This window comes from Paramisgurnus dabryanus, chromosome 20 (genome assembly GCF_030506205.2).
Source record: "Paramisgurnus dabryanus chromosome 20, PD_genome_1.1, whole genome shotgun sequence".
Taxonomy (NCBI): Eukaryota; Metazoa; Chordata; class Actinopteri; order Cypriniformes; family Cobitidae; genus Paramisgurnus; species Paramisgurnus dabryanus.
Window position 1 is genome coordinate 25,625,923 of NC_133356.1, and position 20,408 is coordinate 25,646,330.

Below are 20,408 nucleotides of genomic sequence, written 5' to 3' on the forward strand. Positions count from 1 at the left end.
TGCATTTTCAAAAAAAATTGAAATTTAAAAGCCTCTTAATTACTGAAAACTCATATTTTCTTTATTAATATTTAAAACAATTGCAGTTTAACATGTAAGAGCCAAATGTTAATAGTAAAAGTGTAAAAGATCAACACTCCTAAACATATTTTGTTTATAACTGTTTAACTTTCATTAATTGTTACATGTCAACTACTCACAACATATAGTCTTCTCCTAATGACTAAAATTGCACTACATGTTTTCTTTTTTAATATTTTATAGATATATAGGCTAAACAGCCATTCCATTGTACATTACATACAGATATAACTGTCGGGAGTACGCCCCCTAGTGGCAGTCGAAATGAAAATGTAGATTTTATAAAGTTGACTATTATTCTTAGTTAATCGTACATTTTTGTAATATGCTTATGATTTGTGAATGCAATGCTCAGTTAACTTAAACTTGATGGCGTATGCAGTTTGCATATGCGACCTCAGGAGGCTGCAGCCTTCCGATTGAGAAACGGCCCAAGGTGACCGGCGGGCCGGATAAAGATGATTGGCGGGCCGCAGTTGGCCCGCGGGCCACCAGTTGACTAGCCCTGCTGTACATATCAACTCATACATTACAATCATGTATCTACGATATTTAGGCGTGTTTGTCAGTTTGGACGACAGAGGAAAACATGTTATATAAAATCCAGTCCTGCAACACTACAGTAAAGCGATCAGATACCGATATTGATCTAATACCGTGACTTTTTTTTTAATTACAGGAGATAATTAATGTTTATTAAGCAGTTATTTGCACCTACTGACTTAGGCCTATATTTATCTATTATCTTTATTTAATATGGTTAGTCTATATACAGTATTTCTAACCAATACTTCCTCTTCTTTACTACAGCAAATGTGCAGTTATTTATCTTATAACGTTTATAAAAATGTATATTTTGTTAAAATTTGACAAGTAAATCAAACCAAATAGCAGCACTGATCCAGTCCACACGGTGGCAGTAATGCAACGACAAACTCAGTTTGGTGTAGTAGAAGGAGACGTAAAATTATGAACGTTACCAATATCTGTGGCGCTATTTTGTAGTTTATTGACTAGTCATGTAATGTGTTGCAACATTAGAGTTCGACTTCGATTGCAGTGGTTGTATCGTTAGTATAAACTATTTCGAGTAAACGCCTTGTTTGAGAATGACAGAAGTGTGTAAAGAGAAGTTTGGTGAGGGACCCGTGGAGAAATGGACCCTACGATCAGACAGTGTCAGTGTGGAAATCATCTCATTGGGATGTGTTATAAAATCTATCAAAACAGCAGATCGGAACGGTCAAAGTGCGGACATAGTGTTAGGATACGATGACTTAGAAGGCAAGTTCTGCCATTCGTTACGTGGGAAAATGTAAACATCCTGTTTTTATGACTGTCATTACAGTTTTTACATAATGTTTGAGATTATTGCTAGCAAAAATTAATGTTTTCTCTAAACTTTTGTTTTTACAATTACTATGCTGCCTTCCACGGCAGTGTTCGTTTTAGACAACTCGGATTTTGGATATTTCCCACCTTAGCCCGGAAATAATGAAATGGGACTCTTTTAATGTCACAAACAATTAGAATGTTTTGGTGGTACTAACTCATTTTTAATGTTAATGTTACCAAAATCGTTTATTGTTAATTAATCCAGCAGTCATTTCCGGTTTTGAGGTCGGAAATATCCTAAATCCGAGTTGTATGGAGCGCAGCATTAGTACTAACCAGCCACAAATTACGACTTTGTACTTGTTTCTAGACAGCAATGTGATTCATCATTGGACAAAACTACATTGATACTTATTTAGAACATAACTGAGAAAGCTATAAAAGAATGTATAATATTATTTTTTATCTGAAAGGTTTTGTTATATCTCATACTCACCAACTGCAGAATATTAAAATATGTAGCTGCACACTTTAAAAAGCTGCAAAAGAATTTAGACATAACAATAAAGCATGAGCATAATAACAAAGTATCTGTTACTCGGCTGGTACGGAAGACCATTGCATTAGTAGCATAAAAGGTCATGGGTTTAAATCCAGTCACACATACAAAGTCTCTCAATATTCACTCCAGGTTATCTCTCAAACCCACGATATTTTGGAGCTGTAGTGGGCCGTGTGGCTAACAGGATTGCCAAGGGTCGGTTTGTTATAGATGGGAAGGAATATAAACTGGCCATAAACAATGGACCCAATGCTTTACATGGTGGTCTAAAAGGCTTTAACAAGGTAAACAAACCATTTACTTTTCTAGAATGACTGTCTGTTTTCCGTTTGTTTGTGTACAGCTTGACCATTGTTGTATTTTCATTGTGATTGTGTGTGTTATAGGCAGTGTGGACTGCAGAGGCTGTGGACAGTGGGGTGAAACTGAATCACAGTAGTCCAGATGGAGATGAGGGATACCCTGGAAATTTAAACCTGTCTGTTGTGTACAGGCTGGAGAAAAACACACTGAGTGTCTTCTACAATGCACAAACTGACCAAACAACACCAATTAACCTAACTAACCATTCCTACTTCAACCTAGCTGGACAGGTAAGACCATACACTAGTGATGAGCGAGTCACCCGAAACTCGGATCATTTAACCCGATCCCTAAAATGACTCGAGAACCACGAGTCCTTAGTGACCATTAACCCGAGTCAGTTGAGTCCTCTCAGATTTTGCATTAAAAATGAGAAATTGTATCAAACACAAAGCTCTTCAAATGTTTACAACAGAATTACAACAAATAACTCGACATAAGCTGCCATAGGTTCTATAACTTGCAACAACGAGCTAATTTACATCACCAAATGTCGACTGGGGGTACCGAGTGAACCAAAAGCTGCTATTCCGGATCATTATTTCTTGCAGCTCCGAGTCCGAGTACAAAGGGATGCGTGCGCGCGGCAATGAGTTGGTCTGCGGCTCGGGGATTCACACAGAGAGTGACTCAACTCATGGAGCTTGAATCCTGGGCTAGGAGAAACAAGCCTTGCTCGTGTTGTTAACCCACTGACTCATGTAGGCTAATCTGTTGAAATATTTGACTGGCACAATGTTTTGGGTAGAAGCTGCAAATGTTTAACATTTTTAAATACGAGGACTGCTGCAGCAGTGCTGCTGGAAAGATCCGCCACCGACGGACGTACACGGCTCCTCTTGTTGACTGAGTCACTCAGAGTGACGTGAGTGGTTCACTCACAGGACCCGTGCAGGAGCGGGCGAGCGGCTCTGTCTGGGACTCACTCACAAGATTAACCGAAGCCTATCGTGGATCTTTTAAGTCAATCTGAAACAGGACACGTTCCTCTCACGTCCAAGTCAACCAAGCCTGACATCTTCTAAATGTGGTGTTGATATATTTGTCGTTATGAAATGAAACTAAACACACCAAACTTTTACAATTGTGTTATTGATAATGTTACCACGGGCATGCATGTTTTTTACGAGTTCCTCAGGTCACATAAGCCCTTTTTTGTGAGCAGAGGAGTCATAAACTCGTAGCTGCACACGTGATCCGAGTTGCTTGGTTGGCATTAGTATGACTTAGCGATTGGAATTGGGAGATTTTGACCAAGTGACTCAAGTGACTCGAGTGACTCGCACAACCCGGATCATATTAGTGAGTGACTCAGAATAACCCGAATCCTTAAAAAGATCCGGGTTGACCATCACTACCATACACATATGAAGGATATGTACAAGTGCCTTAAACTAGGCTAAACATACTGCACTAACATATAAATCATATTTGTATGCAATGCATATGAGAGGTGTTTAATCACAAAAAAATTGCCCGTTTTGTAGGGAACACCAGATATTTACGACCACGAGGTGACCATCTTTGCAGATTCTTACCTGCCGGTGGATGACACAATGATCCCAACAGGTTTTGCTATTTAAGTCTTACGTCTCACCAACAAATACCTCGATCTGAAACATCAAGGATCATAAATCACGACTTCTTAAGTCTTGCAAAGTTGTAAAACATGTCCAGATGTTTATATTGTCTATGCTTTATTTCAAACATCTACAGTATAGCGTTGCTGATCTTCTTGCTGTTTTAAAACAGAAACTCATATCATTTACAGGAGAAATAAAACCTGTGGAAAACACATTGTTTGACCTGAGAAAGTCTGTACTTTTGGGATCTAGACTGAATGAGCTTCCTGGTCCTGGCTTTGACCACAACTTCTGTTTGTGGTCGCCTGGAGATCCACAGTTGGAACGTAAATGTGCAAGGTAACGTGTAATGATATGTTTATTAAAATACAGATTCAAGCTTATGCTTTACTGCCAACATCTCATATCCATGTCTTAATATCCACAGAGTGGTGCATCCTGGGTCAGGTCGTGTTCTGGAGGTGAGCACAACCCAACCTGGTGTTCAGTTCTACACATCCAACTTCCTGGATGGGACAATAAAGGGGAAAGGTGGAGCTTCTTACCCCAAACACAGTGCTTTCTGTTTGGAGACCCAAAACTGGCCAGATGCAGTTAATCAGGTAAATTAATTTAAATAATGTGTAAAACAAGCTATTTGAATGATAGATGCAACTAATGTAGCACCTAAAGTCCCCAAAAAACTGCAGTTTAGCATATTTTATATAGACATAATGCATTAAATAAATGAAGATATGTCAGCTTGCGTATCAATCAGTCATCATTCAGCCTCTCAATAAATGTGTGGTGTTAACAGTCCTCTCTTTTCTCTTAGCCACATTTTCCTGATGTCCTGCTGATGCCAGGAGAGCAGTACACACACAGCACACATTTTACATTCTCACTGATCTGAAGTTACATTCCTAAGTCATGTCTTACATAAAAATTTGCATTGAAGTGATTCCAGCAAAGTGATTTCATAGACATAAATGAAGCCAATTATTTTCATTATGCATTCATTTTGTTACTAATAATGTTATTCTTAATTGTAAATGATCCATGTATTAAACTTATTTTAACATTTCAAAATGTAACATTGTCTAATTTTATAGGTCCACAGTCTAGATTTTTAGCAGCATCTAGCAGTGAGACCAATGGTTCAGTCCAACGCTCACCCCTCCATTTCGAAAAGCGTAGCGAAGCTATGGTAGCCGCCACAGGACAAACACTCCATCATCTGAGACAACGTAGTGACAAACTTTTTTTGACAAACAAAAAATTTTGTGGACACATTACAATTGGAAATAAATGTAAAAGTGCCGGTTGTTTTAAGTATGCACAGGTCTAACATGATATTTAATCATAAAGAACACAATAATATTTTTCTGCAAAACAACAGATTATACAGTAGACCCATGTCATTATACAAGTGTATCTTTCAACAACACCCTATTCATTTTATTTGACACACACATACAGTAATTCATACAGACTTTTACCCATAAATACCTCATGCTTTACATTCAAAATTCATGCATATGCTTTCTTCATGTAAGTACTGTAACATTGCACTTAAAGCAGTCCAATGTGGACCTCAAGTGCTGTTTGTGTAAAATCATACAAAGTACACTGCATGTGAATCTACAGTTCTCAATTATAAGGCAGTTTTTAGACAAACATCTCACTTTGATTTACTGGTCTGTAAAATTACCACCCTGTTAATTGGACGAATGTGTGTTACTGTGTTGAAATGAGTGACACTATAGTATGTATGATACGGGACCCTCGGGGGCAGCTGATCAGATCCATGCTTGGGTTCTTGATCTTCTCCTCTAAGAGCTGATCCAACTCCCAGCGCAGCTCTTTCACCAGCTCTGCCACCTATACGAACAGTTCAAAGTGCATTAATACTACTGTATGCATTGATATTTTTAACTTGGGGAAGCAATTTTAAGTATGCAAAGTACTGAAAGAACCGATTTGTAATACAAATATCTGGAAACCTTTAATAAAGCTGCTTTGGAGCACTATATTTGCAACTGTCAAATTTAGTGGCTTACTACTTATTGAATACTGTGTAGCATGCTGTCTACAATTTTACTATGTAAAATGATGACTGCGTCCGAAACCTAAGGCAGCTAACTTGTTGCCGGAGTGAAAGTCAGCTCCGAGAAACACATTCGGACAGCCTCCATAGGCAGCGTAATGGAATTCTGTTTGAAATATAAACAAATAGCACCTTTGTGATAACTAATCTCATATTTGAAAACTAGAACACTAATTTCTTGCAAGAAATGCAGTTAAAAGGTGCAAAAAGTGAAAATATAACTATTTAAATTTGTGCTCCAGCCACTTTCTTGGCCGCCATTTTATTTTTTTGAGCTCGACCATTCACATTTCCCACACACATGCATAGAATTGTGGGACAAGATGAAGGTATCTCATGAGTCAGGACGTAAAGCAAACATTGGATTCGGATGTGCCTTGATGCCTTCCTGCCTTGGAATGCTGCCTTTCAACAAACAAAACTTAACAATAAAAGAAATAATGAAAGGAAAAGCAAATAAATAACGTGGCATCATACTGGAAAGTGAAGATCAGTTTAAACTGTAAGAGGTCATTTGCACATTATACAAACTATGCACTCCATATATAGTAAGAAATGTAAATTTAATCTTGCTGAATAAACGTATCTGTTTTACCTCATGAGACGCGGCAGCAAATTTGATCCAGCCATCATCCAGAGAGATAATGAATTGTCCACGCTGCAGCTCCACACTGACCTTCCCACCACCGAACAGCACCATGGGATATACGCATGCCATACTACAATCACGGATGAACACTCGACTGGTCTTCACTTTCTCGTGGTACACGAGGTACGGGCTGTCATAGTGCCGCACCTGAAAAGAGTAAAACCTCATTTAAAACAATTTAATTGAAATGGTGTACCTTTCAGAACGTATAAACAAAAGCAGATTTTTATAATTTATTCATAAAGGAAAATTACAGAGAAGTTGATAGATGAGGGATGTATATAGACAGGTCCATCATTCTTGGTCATAAAGCGCAGTTCCTCTGCTTTAGGCTGCATCTTCATAGCCCCCTTACTAGTAAGCTTATACTTCCCCTGAGGAGATCTCACCTAAAAAAACAGCACATTTGACATACATTACATGTACAAACATTTCTACAGCACCATTTTCTGAGAGATTTAAACACTGACCTGCACAACATTGGGGTACAGGGCTGCACACAGCATGGCAGACATCAGCTTTGTGTTATCGGAGTTCAGGTTTGCCTTGGAGGGAGAGAAAAACAACTGTCCCTGATTCTTGTCAACACTATCAATAACATTTTAAAATCAAACAATATTAGGAAGTAATAATATCAGGTTTTAAAGGTCCTTAATCCACATGCAGGTGGATGGCACTCTAAGCCCTGTTACTTAACCCTTAATCAGTGTTCAAAAAGGATAACGTTTTTAGTGTTTGGGGTCTCTGTTTGTGTGTGAGGGAACATGCTTGTTCCATTTTGCATTTGTGAAATGTTTCAGATTTATGTAAAAAAAATTTATTTATGCTCCTGTAGAAATTTTCTGATTTATAATTGATTTACTTTTTGACAAACACAATGAAAAAATAACCTTTTTTTCATTTTCCCATTAATTTTCAATGTGGGGTCATTTTGACCCCAAACACCATATATGTTAAACAAATATTTACACACCTTCAGAACAACCAAATCAAGCCCAGTTTTTTTGTGCATGTTTAGATAGATAATTTAGGAAAAGTCACAGAGTTTCATGCCCCTGAGATGAAGGTAACACTTTTAAAAAAATGAAGGAAAAGTCCAGTTGGGTCCCCTGGGACCTAAAACACTGATTAAGGGTTAAGTGTTACCAAAGATATTTAATATAAAAAAAATCTGTCACTGGTATTGATATGAATGTGGGAAATCACAATGGTCTGAATGGCCGCTCTAGTCCCACCTCCTAGTAAAAAGAGCCAATCGTCAATTAGAATCCTCTGGGAGAGGGACTTCGACAGGTCTTATTCGTCTAGTTCTAACAAGACCTGGGCTGCATCTGAAACCCCCTACTTCCATACTATATACTGGAGTAGGTGAGGCGAATAGTATGTCAGAATTTATAGTATTTCGAAAACAGTAGGCAAAAAGTACCCGGATGACCTACTACATTCCGAAGTGTTCATTCAATGGTCCCTTTACTATCATACAACTATCTAGTTCAGTACCCTCTGTCACAGAGTATGCGATTTCAGACGCAGCCCTGGAGATGTAGCAAATATGGCGGCGGAGTGACGCAACTTCCTTAAAAGGACTTTTGTGTTACCTCATATCCTGTGGCCTCCAATACACCATCACCGCCTTTGGAGCTCATTTTCTCAATGTCTCTGGCCTTCAGTCCATCCTTTACAAAGCCAATGTCAGACAGCAGCTCTGCAAACTGCCTTTTAAGGCAAGCTATTTCCTGTGAGAAGACATACATGACAGCAGTGTTATCCTAGTATGCCACAATGACTGATATTTACACCAAGCCAATCAGAGAGCAGACTCACCTGTAAGCCCCGGATTGAGAGGAAGTTCTCTCTGCAGTACTGATAGCCGACCCTAGAGCCGTTCTGTGCTGCGTTACACCAACCCTGAACATAATCACATGATCACTATAACGTCTTTATGACAGTGGTACACAAACTGGGTCCTGGAGTGCAAGTGTCCTGCAGAATTCAGCTCCAACCTGAACTAAACACATCTAAAGTAGCTAATTAAGGTATAAGCAGGTGTGCTGAGGCAAGTCTGAGCTAAACTCTGCAGGACATCGACAGGACTGAGTTCGGGTATCCCTGGTATAAAACAACAGTGCTACGTATATATCAGAGTTATGTGTGTGTATATCAAAGCTTGTATACTGACCTTGTATGCCTGCAGCAAGGCTAAATGATCACTGTTAGCCAAAGCAAAACTCAGCTTCTTCTCATTAGCTTCCTCTCTTTTATCCCAGGGAGACACCTGGGAATGTGACAGTCAGGAGGATTGCAGTAACACTATACTAAAGTATCAGTTTCTCATACATTGGAGTCTGGTGACTTACGAATGGGCTCTTAAAGGCCAGGCTGGCAGCGATAACGAGGGCAGGGTCCAGGCAACGGAAGATGGCTCCCAGCAGCATGAGTTTACCGATACGGACATCCACGGGCAGACATGCCAGATGCCAGCCGAGCGGGGTCAGAGTCTCCTCCTCAGTCAGAGCTCCTAAAGCACACAGGCGCTGTTTAGCCGCATCCACGCTGCCCTCTGTTGGCGGCTCGATGAGTTGAGAGAAGACGGAGTTCAGAGGACGATCTCCAAACACCTCCAGAACCTTAACTCTGAGGGAGATCCACCACAACATACAGTAAATGACACAATGATTTAAAGAAGTCATATAATACAGTGTTTTGCATCAAAAAGTGTTTGCTTGTTACCTCAGACACAGCTGCTCCAGAGGAACTCTCTGGATCTCAGGCAGCTGCTGTTGGTTGAGGTGATGAGTGAAGCGATGGCTGGTAAAGAGATGAATACAGACACCTGAGGCCACACGACCAGCTCTGCCTTTTCTCTGAAGAGCATTAGCGCGAGACACCCAGACGTCCTCTAAACTTTCCATACTGCGACTGGCATCGTACCTAACACGCCATAATACATCCAAAATATTACTGTGCTGTCAAAGAAACCTTTCCATATCTATGCATTATAAACCATTGTTTCTCTGGGCCAAGGCTCATTTAAAATGGACTTTGGCAAAGTGGAAAACTGTTCTGTGGTCCAACGAATCCAACAAAGTTCTTTTTGGAAAACTGGGACGCCATTTCATCCGGACTAAAGAGGACAATGACAACCCAAGTTGTTATTAGCGCTCATTTCAGAAACCTGCATCTCTGATGGTTTGGAGTTAGATTTTTTGTTTTTTGAACATAGATTTTTTTCTTACAATATTGCATCGATTACCCACAAAAGACCTTTATTAACCCCTTGTTCCCTGACCCATGATTACTTCCATTAGGGATGCACCGATACCACTTTTTTGGAATACGAGTATGAGTTCGAGTACTTGCATTTCAGTACTTGCCGATACCGATACAGAGTACTTAATAAAAAAATACATGATTTAACAGATTTTTACAGGTAACAGCTTTAGTCATATAATTTAACAAAAAAACAAGGGACCTGTTTTCCAGTTTGTTGTAAACTCTGACTCTTTGGACAACACAAGAGGATTAACCCCGTACACGCCGCTCAAACATAGACATTTCTCAAACCGTGGTATCGATCCCCCGGTATCGGGGGACTTTTAATGAGTACGAGTACTTTAGAAAATGTGGTATCGAGGTGTTAGGTGCATCCCTAACTTCCATTATAAAGCTTAGAAAAGCAAGGACATTTACTATAGTAACTCCGAATGTGTTTGTCTGAAAGATGATGGACATATACATCTCAGATTGCTTGAGGGTGAGTAAATCATGGGGTAATTTAGATATTTTGCTAGAGTATAGCTTTAATAAAAGAGCAAACACATGATTTTGCTTAACATTAAAGGGATAGTTCACCCAAAAATGAAAATAATGTCATTATTGACTCACTCTCATGTCGTCTGGTAGGTAGGTCAGGTAGAATGTGTTGTAGCATCAAAAATACATTTTGCTCCAAAAATAACAAAAAAAAATGTTCGGCATTGTCTTTTCTTCCGGTTCTGTTGTGAACCATCGTGCACAAGACTAAAGTCACATGACTGCAGTGACGCATCTGACGTATGACGCGGCTGACGTGTTATCTGGTGAGCCCCAGCTTTTTTTTTGTGTGCGCCCGAGCTTCGTTTACAGTATGCTGTACGTTTGAGAAAAAAACACTTTGCAAACATGTCTGAGGATAACACGTCAGCCGCATCACTGCAGTCATGTGACTTTAGTCTCGCGCATGCGCTTCACAACAGACGCTGAATAAAAGAAAATGCTGAATAAAGTCGTAATTTTTGTTATTTTTGGACCAAAATGTATTTTCGATGCTTCAACGCATTCTAACTGACCCACTGATGTCACATGAACTACTTTGATGATATTTTTATTAACTTTCTGGACACGGACAGTAAACCGTACATAGATTTTCAATGAAAGGTCAGAAAGCTCTCGGACTAAATATAAAACATCTTACGAGGTCTTATGAGTTTGGAGTGACATGAGGGTGAGTCATTAATGACATTATTTTCATTTTTGGGTGAACTATCCCTTTAACAACGCAATGCATGTAGCGTCTCAAACCTCTTCTCCTTCATCCTGCCCGAGTCTATGACATAGACCACATCATCAATGGTGACCGAGGTTTCAGCAATGTTGGTGGATATGATGATTTTCGTCACACCCTCAGGTGGGCGGATAAAGACCGCCTGCTGCTCCTCATTGGTCAGGGACGAGTGTAGCGGATAAACAACACATCTGAAATTATTATAAACAAACAAATTAAATATTGGCATAAATAATTTGTTATGCACATACTGGAACATTGTTTAAAATCCAATGTGTGTTAAAACATTGTTAGGATTGGCTATGGACTATTAGAATGGGGCTAATAACAATTTTTATTTTTATTTAACATATGTCAATAACAAAGTTTCCTCCTGTGATATTTCAGTGTTATTTTTGTAGTGATATTGTATGTGTACACCCTAAACTGGTATTCATCACACAGTGCACCTGTTAGCTCTTCTGTTATTGAACATCCTGTTAGACTGCAGTTGCTCATATAACTGCTTGATTTCAGACAGTCCTGGCAGGAAGACCAGAACAGCACCTGTTCCATACAGAGGAAACACAACTTTTTAACTTTTTCAATTTTAGTAAAAAGTCATCTAGTGTCATGCATTAAACTGGTGTATGTTTTACCTGGAGGGTATCCGTGGTCTCCATCTACAATCCATTCTAGCAAGCTCTCCACCAGATCCATGTTGATTTTGTCAAGGTCCATAGCAGCCAATGTTTTTAACACAGACTTGGAGTAATCTTAAGAAGAAATGCCCCAAAACTCAGTTTACTCATGTGTCGATTCCAATTAATCAGATATAAAACATCAACTACTAAAACTTTTCAAAGCTTAAGAAGCCTTTAACTTTTCTCACTTGAAGTTTTTACTTTTTGAAAGACTATAATGAGCTACACTTTGCACATTTGCCAAAGAAAAAACAAAACTATATAAAACATGATGTTATTAGCATCCTGTAGCACAACATAATGGTACAGCATTATGTTATGTTAGCAACACAAAGGTTGTGGGTTTGATTCTGAGGGAAAACACATCATAATAATAACAACAATCATAGATTTCATAGATAATCATAGATTTTAGTGTTCTTACTGGTATATCGGACAGTAAGTTCCTGCAGACTGAGCTGTTGGTCTGGGATGGAGTCTTTGACCGAATCTTTATTCATTAAGGAGGTAAATGACCAGCCACCATCATCATCATCATGATCTTCTAAAGGAGCACGGCCTTTCCCAGTCCTGACACTCTGATTGGGTGGACAGTTCTTCTTTGTAGTACGGCGGTATGGACTCCCATCTTCAATTACATACCTTTACAACATATAAACACTTTTAAACTACTATAATAATGTTATATGATTAAAAAAACATAATTAGAGACTATTAGGGGTGGGAATCACCAAGAGGCCCCACGGTATGATATTACTGTATCTCGGTCCTTGTGCCACGGTACGATATTATTGCTTGCTGCAATTTATATAGTGCTTTATTGCATTTTCCAACTTGAAACTATTTACTAAAAGGATTTTTTATATTTTGTTATTATTTTATAATCTGTTTGGTGCTACTGTCGAAAAATGATGCCGACTTTCATGTAAGGTGGTCCGCGATGTTTGTACATAAAAACGTCTCATTCTAAGGTTAATTTTGTAAGGTCTTTGATAATATAATACACCAATGATAATATATCCTTCTAAAAGTCCCTCATTGGACCTTTCAACAATGCAAATTGAGCTTGTACAAAAATAATGTATATAAGAAAAGATCGATACTTGGCAGCCGTGTATCGTTACAGTATCACCACTTGAAACATCACGATACTATGCTGTCTCGATTCACCCCTAGAGACTACCAATATTTACATAAAATACATATTGCATACGGTACCTGGTCTTAGCAATGGCATCTTCAAGAAAGAACTGCTCCACTGGAAATGTTCGACCTTCAAATAGGAAAAATCCATTTTAGCAAAGTATAAAAAGTTTACAGTTCTTTAAAGGTGTCATAAATAGGTTCGCCAACTTTGTAACTCTGAAATACGAGACAAAAGGTTGGAAATGTGTTGGGGCATTTTAGATTGAAGCATACATGCACAAACATCTAAATAACCCGCTATATAAAAAATAAAACATGTAATCGTATTTTATGACCCCTTTCAACGTACACTGATTCTGGTTAAGGGGATCTGTGGTTGGTAGACAGGTGTACCGTGTCGTGATCATTCCCAAGTGTTGTGAATTGATCAGCATTGCTGCTTATTTGACTTTATACGGTGCCGCAAGAACCTACACGAGGATGACATCAAAGTACCGTAAGAGCATTTCGATATCAGTCTCTCTGTATGAATTCTCAAATTGCTCTTGCAGGATTTTGATGTCATCTGCGTCTCAGGTTATTGTGGCGCAACATGAAGTCAAACAAGCCTTTTGTATAAGTCACTGGTTAGATCAGCGTAGCAGTCAAAAACTGGAAAAATCAATTATGCCCAAAATATGGGACATCCTGGCTAAAAAGGGACAGTTGGCAACCCTAGTCATAACTATACAATTAAATGAAAAAAAAAAAATATTCTTGCTGGAGTAAGTATGTTAAAATTTATGTCAGAATTTATCGTAAAAGTTAAACGTGAAAAAACCCAGCTAAAGTCATTTAATTAGCGATTTACTGTTTTCTACATAAATATTCATCCTACATAAGAACATTCTGTGAAAATATATCCTTGCTATCTTTGATGATCTCAAAATAAGGAGTTTACCCGGTATGTGGATGCTGGGACAATTGTTGAAGTACTCCGAAAAGAGCTCGGCATTCAGGGTTGCACTCATCATAATAACTTTCAGATCAGACCGTTTCACAATCAGATCCTTCAGAATCAGCAGCAGGAAGTCACTGCAGTACAGGATTGAATATGTGTTACAGTCAGATCCAAGCTGTGACATTGTGCTTTTTAAAGTTTTTACAAACCTCTCTTCTGTTCGCTCATGAACCTCATCCACTATCACATGACTGATACCACTGAGCTCAGCATCACCTTCTAACATTCGCAAGAGGACACCAGTGGTGCAGAACAGAAGTCTGGTGCTGGAGGACTGGACACAATAACATTAAACACTGAGATCTGGTAACTGGATTATGTGGTTCAGTGATGGAGCTTCACATACAGTATGTTGGGTGTAAAAGAGACTATTACCCTGACAGTCTCCAGACGGATCTGGTAGCCTGTAGAGTGACCCAGGGCTTCTGCTCGTTCCTGGGCCACTCGGGTCGCCACAGTGATGGCAGAGATTCGCCGTGGCTGAGTGCAAATAATGTTGGCGACTTTATCTGTCCGCCCAGTCCGGAGGAAACTATCCAGGATGAACTGGGGTATCTGAGTGGTTTTCCCACACCTGTGTTAACAAAAGATGAGATGACATGTAAACTTAAAGGTGTAGCGGAGGATTTTCTCAAATTTTAGAAAAGAACCGCCTTCTTCACTTTTTTAAAAAAGACAATTGCGCAACACTTCGATTGACAACTAGGAGGACCAGTAGTCTTTATGATCCACCCGTAAAAAGAAAATCATCCGCAATACCTTTAAAGAGTAACTAAACCCTAAACCAACTTTTTTTAGTTAAAGGTGACATAGAATGACCGAACGGAGTATTTATCCTTGTTCTGTGATGTGACATGTAGACAAAAAATTTTTTGTTTGGGTCTGTAATGCCTTAGAAGCTTTATAAAAACCTCTCTCAGACAGCTCTATTAGGGTGGGGGATTTTAAACAAGTGGTTTTGCACCTATTTGGCACCCCCTACTGGCTTAACTTGCAATCTCATTACTGATTGGCTGACTTTGCTGCCACTCAAAAAATGTAGCCAATTATTTTAAAGTGGAGGGGCAGTTAGATGCCTGTGATGTCATAAGCATCAGTTTTTCAGATTGGGCCGTTTTCTGGCTGACATTTCTAAAAGAGGAATGTCTATGAGACTGAGATCTTTAGCATGTTTAGCACTTTTTGTATGTTTGTGAATGTGGGTAGACTACCATTATTCAACAAAGACAAGGTAAAAATGTTTTTTCATTCTCTGTCCCCTTTAATGATCTGTAAGAATGATGCTTTATTAGTGCTGTTCATTGATTTTAGTAAGTTTTTTGACATTTGGATATAAAGTGTTTCAATAATACAATATATGGTGTAAAAACGTCTGAGTGGTGCCCTCTTCAGGTTGAACGGTGGCTTTTGCAGTTGAATTTTCCTATTGGATGTTGGGTCCAAAAAATGACTCGTGACGTAAGCAGGTTCAAGCTCACCACGCCCTTGTTACGATCTCACCACACACTTAGTTCGTCCCCTCTATCTCCGTTGGGATCTGCCCACTTTTCTTGCATTTTTCAAATATTGCCAGTGGGCGGAGTCAGGCTCTGACCAGGGGTTTAGTTACTCTTTAATTCCTGTACTACAAACATTTGAAATACAACTCCTGCAGGTCCAAATTCCTACCCAGTCATTCCACTGATGACAAGAACCTGATTTTTATCCAAACACTCCAATATAGCCTCTCTCTTCTGCCACGCTGGTAGCTTCTGCCTTTGCTCCTGCATAGAAATGTACCGCCTGGAGGACTGAGAGAAAAAACACATTTAAATGTGAACTGTGTTTATATATAAATATATATTTGAAACTGCTGTTGCAGTGCAAAGTGATGTGTTTTTACAGCAACTAGTGGTGAGATTGCAAATTGCAATGCACACAATGTCCCTTTAAAGGATTAGTCAAAAAAAAAAAAACAGATAATTTACTCACCACCATGTCATCCAAAATGTTGATGTCTTTCTTTGTCCAGTCGAGAAGAAATTATGTTTTTTGAGGAAAACATTCCAGGATTTTTTTAATTTTACGGGTCTTATTTAGCGAAACGATTGTCATTTTTGGCAAGAAAAATAAAAAATATGCACTTTTAAACCACAACTTCTCATCTATCTCTGGTCCTGTGACGCGTTAGCGCGACCTCACGTAATTGCGTAATGACGTCGAAAGGTCACGTGTTACATATATGAAACGCACATTTGCGGACCATTTCAAACAATAAACTGACACAAAGACATAAATTAGTATCATTCGACATACAACAACGTCGGAATGGTCCTCTTTCTCCACACTTGTAAACACTGGGGCGTAGTATTGCGTGAGATTGCGCTGGTGCGTCACACGACCGGAGGAAGACGAGATGTTGTGGTTTAAAAGTGCACTTTTTTTTTCTTGCCAAAAATGACAAACTAGGGCTAGATAAGACCCTAATGCCTCATTTGGGATCGTTTAGAGTCCTTTGAAACGGCAATTTTAAACTGCAGTAAAACTGTTAAGTATTGGGGTCCATTGAAGTCCATTAAAATGAGAAAAATCCAGGAGTGTTTTCCTAAAAAAAAATGAATTTCTTCTCGACTGAACAAAGAAAGACATCAACATTTTGGATGACATGGTGGTGAGTAAATGATCTGGATTTTTTTTTAAGAAAATGGACTTATCCTTTAAGCTTTATCAGTGGAGCTACAGCAACTTTTCCTTTAACACTATACAAACACAATCACAGACATTCAACCAAATGAAGTCCAGGCAGTTAACCTTTGGTGACAGTTCTGTTACCTGTTTTCTCCTGAACTCCCCGCAGAGTTTCTTGTTGTCTTGCTGTATTTGCTCAGTTTTGATCTCTGTCTTCTTCACCATCCTCTTCCTCAAGTTAACATAGCTTTCATTTTGCACTGGGATGCTTTCTTCCTCATCTTCCTCATCACCTTCTTCTTGCTCATCATCTATATCCTCTCTTAAGAAGGGTGCATCTAATTTAACACAAATTACAATTGCCATGCGTCAGAACATTCTTATCAACTTCTCTTCATCACATAAAAAACAAAAGACATATAGTTTTGGAAAAAAATGAGTGACAAACTGTGTATAAACCTTTGTAACCCTGCTATATGTATTATATTAAAATAAACACTTTTTATCTTCATCTAACATCCCGCATCCAGTCCCTTACCTTCCTTTAGTTTCGGTCTATGGTTTGTGGTCTCTATGGAGTTGGTGGATCGATTTCTGTTTGCCGTGTTGTCGTCCAAGGCGTTCTTACTGCTTCTGATCCTCGATGGAGTGACGGTGGGAGGAACCAGCACAGGAGGCGGAGCACTGTACTTATGATGTTCAACGGACAACAGTTCTCTGATGGGTCCATCCTCCTCCAGACATGAAATGAGGGTGTAGACCACCGGCTCACCTTCTTGCGCCGCATTCAGGGACAGTCCGAAAAGATACTCTGTCACGCTGAGGCGACCTGCACCTGAGAGTGATTCATCAGTGGTACTGAAGGCCACAAGTGGAGGTTGAAAGGGGTAAAAGCTGCCCGATTGAAACCGAATCTCCAGCTGGTAAACAGGAGGTTCGAAGCTATTAAATCCTGGTCGACTAGGTCCGGAAAATTCTCTGGAAGCGCTAGATTCAGTCTGACGTTCGTGCCTGAATTTGCACTGGTTTCCAAACCTACAGCCTGCCCCCTTCAGGTAAAACCTACAAATCTGTTTAGACCCCGACTGCTGTTTTCGATTCGCAGAGCCTGACAGCTCGCTCCGCCCTTCTTCCAGCCACAGCAAATCGAGGTTTATAATCCAAACACGACTGCTGATGCGCTCACAGAACCGCTCCCCATAGATGGCGGTCAAAGCGAGTGTCTCTTCTTGTCGCAAAGCTACACATTCCTCTTTTGAAGGGAGGTCCGATGTCTGGGGACAGAGGGCGCTGGAGCCGAAACGTTCTGTAAACATTTGAGAGAGGAGGAGCTCTAATGTCACTCCAACATCACCACGCCCACTTTCATCTCCAGTTCCCGCCTCCAACACTTGCCTACTGCGCTCACGGTCAAAACCATACCTGCAACATGAAAAACATGAGTTACATACATTAGAAGATAATTGGATAAATGATGGTAAGCACACAGTTAATGGTACCCATTGACTTCTATAGTAGAAAAAACAAATACTATGGAAGTCAATAGGTAGCATCAACTGTGCTTACCTTTATTTATCAAAATATCTTGTTTTTTTAATCAACAGAATATAGAAACTCATACAGGTTGAAAACAGCATGACGGTGACTAAATGATGACAGAATAATGTCTCTTATTTTTAAGTTGCTTTGAATCAGAGCAATAAATTTGACATAAATAAATGTAATACATTTTGAAAAGTTTTATCAGCACAGGATTACTTTGCTCCAATATTTAAATTTTAAGTAATAGTAGTGACTCTTTCTTTTGCAAACACCACTAATGTACCTGCAAAGAGTGCCCAGAGCAAACAGTGAGATTACTGGTTCTGGTTTGGTCTTCTTCTCTTCTATCAAGTCCTCCATCCACTCCTCGTCATCCTCAGCACATTCAACTCCATCATCGTGGGTTAGCCAGAAGTGACCTTCCTCACGATGGTCCAGCTCATCATACTCCTCTTCTTCACCTTCCTCCGCTCCTTCATAATCAGAGCCACTACAAGACAACATTACACTATTGATCAATATATATCTAGTTAAACTAAAAGTTCCTAAAAAGACTTCATGCCTATTTTCTTAGTAACGCAAGACTGCAAACTATGCATGTCCTGTTGCAAAAAAAACTAAAGAAACCATAAGGGAAATTCTACTGGATTTAATGGTTGTAACAGGAACTGTACTGGTTTTAATGGAAACTGTAATGGTCTCTGTTGGTCTCCAATGGTAATGTGTTAGGATCTCGGTGGGCTCATGTTATCTGGTGGATGTGGACCAATAGACAACATTAACTCTTAAATAGCACACTACATAAAGTAATTTTGATTAGTAATGGTTTTAAGGGTAAACAGATGATGGTTAATAGTGTTTTTTATCATAATGTATTTATTCAGAAGGGTGTATATATGCTTAAATTTAATTTGTCAACTTTTTGAAGCATACTAGCACATGGATGATCTTAGTGCCAACAGACATGGATTGATGAAAAGTGCAGCTCACCTGCACGGTGTGTTATATTCCTGGTTTTGAAGTTCTCGCAGCAGTTCCTTGACCTGTAGCTTGTTTTCTGAGGTCATGTGTATCTTCTGTAGAGGTAGGGGCAGGTGCACCTGCTCAGGTTTGAATCTTTCCCTCTTTTCCTGCTCCTCGTATTTTCTGGGAGGTCCTTGAGCTCTTCCTCTGCCGGTACCTCTGCCGGTACCTCTGCCGGTACCTCTGTCAGTACCTCTGTAACTCCTGCCAGCACCTGAACCTCCTCCTCTAGATGAGGGGGGTTTAAATGACCGACGCGGTGCCAGATCCAGGCTGAAATCATCTCCATCATCCCAGTCTGCACTGGAAGTCTTCTTGCTTCCAGAACCTCCTCCTCTGGGTTTGTTAAAGCGTCCTCCACCCCGGTTGGGTTTAAACCTCCTGCCACTCATCAGCTCAGCTCCCTTTCAATTGATTTCCTTGCTATTAAATAAATGCACGTGTCTATAAGTTTCACAGAGAACTTATTGTGAAAACAAACGTGTAAATGTAATAATTTCACATGTATCTCTTAAGTTATAATGTATTGCTGAATTTACACACTTGAATGAATGTTCATACATAAAGTCATCAATGTTCGTATAATCCGTAAAAAATTAACGTCACTTTACAATGAAAGCAGACTCACAAATCATATCCCAAACATCGCTGATCTAAGATTTAAATCAATGTTAAGTTTCGGTTCTCGTGAATATCTTCATTTCGCAGAATGAGAACTGCATCAATCAAAACATTTTAAACAGGAAACACACTACATTGTCAAAATAAAAGACCCAAAATAAAAGCTCTTTTATGTTAATATGTATTTTACTGTTGTTTATTGTCATAGTATGGTAGTAGTATAGTAAACAAACTGAGAGAAAACGAAAGACAGTAATCATAAATGAATAAATAAATATTTGTATAAATAAAGTTTTTAACCGATATACACTTTACAGTTAATACATTATTTTGTAACCATACAACGTTGACAAATATTTTTCATTATATATATATATATATATATACGAATATATATATATATATATATATATATATATATATATATATATATATATATATATATATATATATATATATATATATATATATATATACGTATTACAACATGTTCATCAATGTAATATTTTAACAGCTAAAACCCG

General features: G+C 39.0%; 2 protein-coding genes across 3 annotated transcripts; one reads left to right on the forward strand and one right to left on the reverse strand.

The window, feature by feature from the left end:
- Positions 1 to 1,036: 1,036 nt before the first annotated feature.
- Positions 1,037 to 5,131, forward strand: galm (galactose mutarotase). Its single transcript, XM_065297318.2, has 7 exons — positions 1,037 to 1,365; positions 2,108 to 2,262; positions 2,365 to 2,571; positions 3,829 to 3,910; positions 4,113 to 4,263; positions 4,352 to 4,526; positions 4,739 to 5,131. The coding sequence occupies exons 1-7, from the start codon at positions 1,191 to 1,193 to the stop codon at positions 4,814 to 4,816; spliced, it is 1,023 nt and encodes a 340-aa protein (XP_065153390.1). The 5' UTR covers positions 1,037 to 1,190; the 3' UTR covers positions 4,817 to 5,131.
- A 188-nt stretch (positions 5,132 to 5,319) lies between these two features.
- On the reverse strand, positions 5,320 to 20,016 carry dhx57 (DEAH (Asp-Glu-Ala-Asp/His) box polypeptide 57). Of its 2 annotated transcripts, none has more exons than XM_065297316.1 (23): positions 19,892 to 20,016; positions 19,231 to 19,686; positions 18,524 to 18,730; positions 17,237 to 18,120; positions 16,843 to 17,036; positions 15,700 to 15,821; positions 14,407 to 14,605; positions 14,181 to 14,305; positions 13,972 to 14,105; positions 13,104 to 13,158; positions 12,310 to 12,527; positions 11,841 to 11,957; positions 11,652 to 11,748; positions 11,220 to 11,393; positions 9,390 to 9,590; positions 9,017 to 9,293; positions 8,839 to 8,934; positions 8,484 to 8,567; positions 8,258 to 8,395; positions 7,130 to 7,204; positions 6,914 to 7,048; positions 6,606 to 6,806; positions 5,320 to 5,784 (listed from the first exon to the last, which is right to left on the reverse strand). In XM_065297316.1, exons 2-23 carry the CDS (start codon positions 19,653 to 19,655, stop codon positions 5,641 to 5,643), a joined length of 4,302 nt encoding a protein of 1,433 aa, XP_065153388.1. In that variant the 5' UTR covers positions 19,656 to 19,686; positions 19,892 to 20,016; the 3' UTR covers positions 5,320 to 5,640. The 2 variants fall into 2 exon arrangements, with proteins under 2 accessions (XP_065153388.1, XP_065153389.1); XM_065297317.2 differs by having other exon boundaries at positions 19,807 to 20,007.
- Between the last annotated feature and the right edge of the window lie 392 nt (positions 20,017 to 20,408).

Bases quoted from the DNA above. Each gene is read 5' to 3' on its own strand.
- galm (XM_065297318.2), top strand. From the start codon at position 1,191: ATGACAGAAGTGTGTAAAGAGAAGTTTGGTGAGGGACCCGTGGAGAAA. The intron at 2,263-2,364 runs GTAAACAAACCA...TGTGTGTTATAG, and splicing joins GTCTAAAAGGCTTTAACAAG to GCAGTGTGGACTGCAGAGGC. The intron at 4,264-4,351 runs GTAACGTGTAAT...TAATATCCACAG, and splicing joins TTGGAACGTAAATGTGCAAG to AGTGGTGCATCCTGGGTCAG.
- dhx57 (XM_065297316.1), bottom strand. From the start codon at position 19,655: ATGAGTGGCAGGAGGTTTAAACCCAACCGGGGTGGAGGACGCTTTAAC. The intron at 14,606-15,699 runs GTAGGAATTTGG...TTGTTAACACAG, and splicing joins GTCATCAGTGGAATGACTGG to GTGTGGGAAAACCACTCAGA. The intron at 5,785-6,605 runs GTAAAACAGATA...CTGTTCGTATAG, and splicing joins TTGCTGCCGCGTCTCATGAG to GTGGCAGAGCTGGTGAAAGA.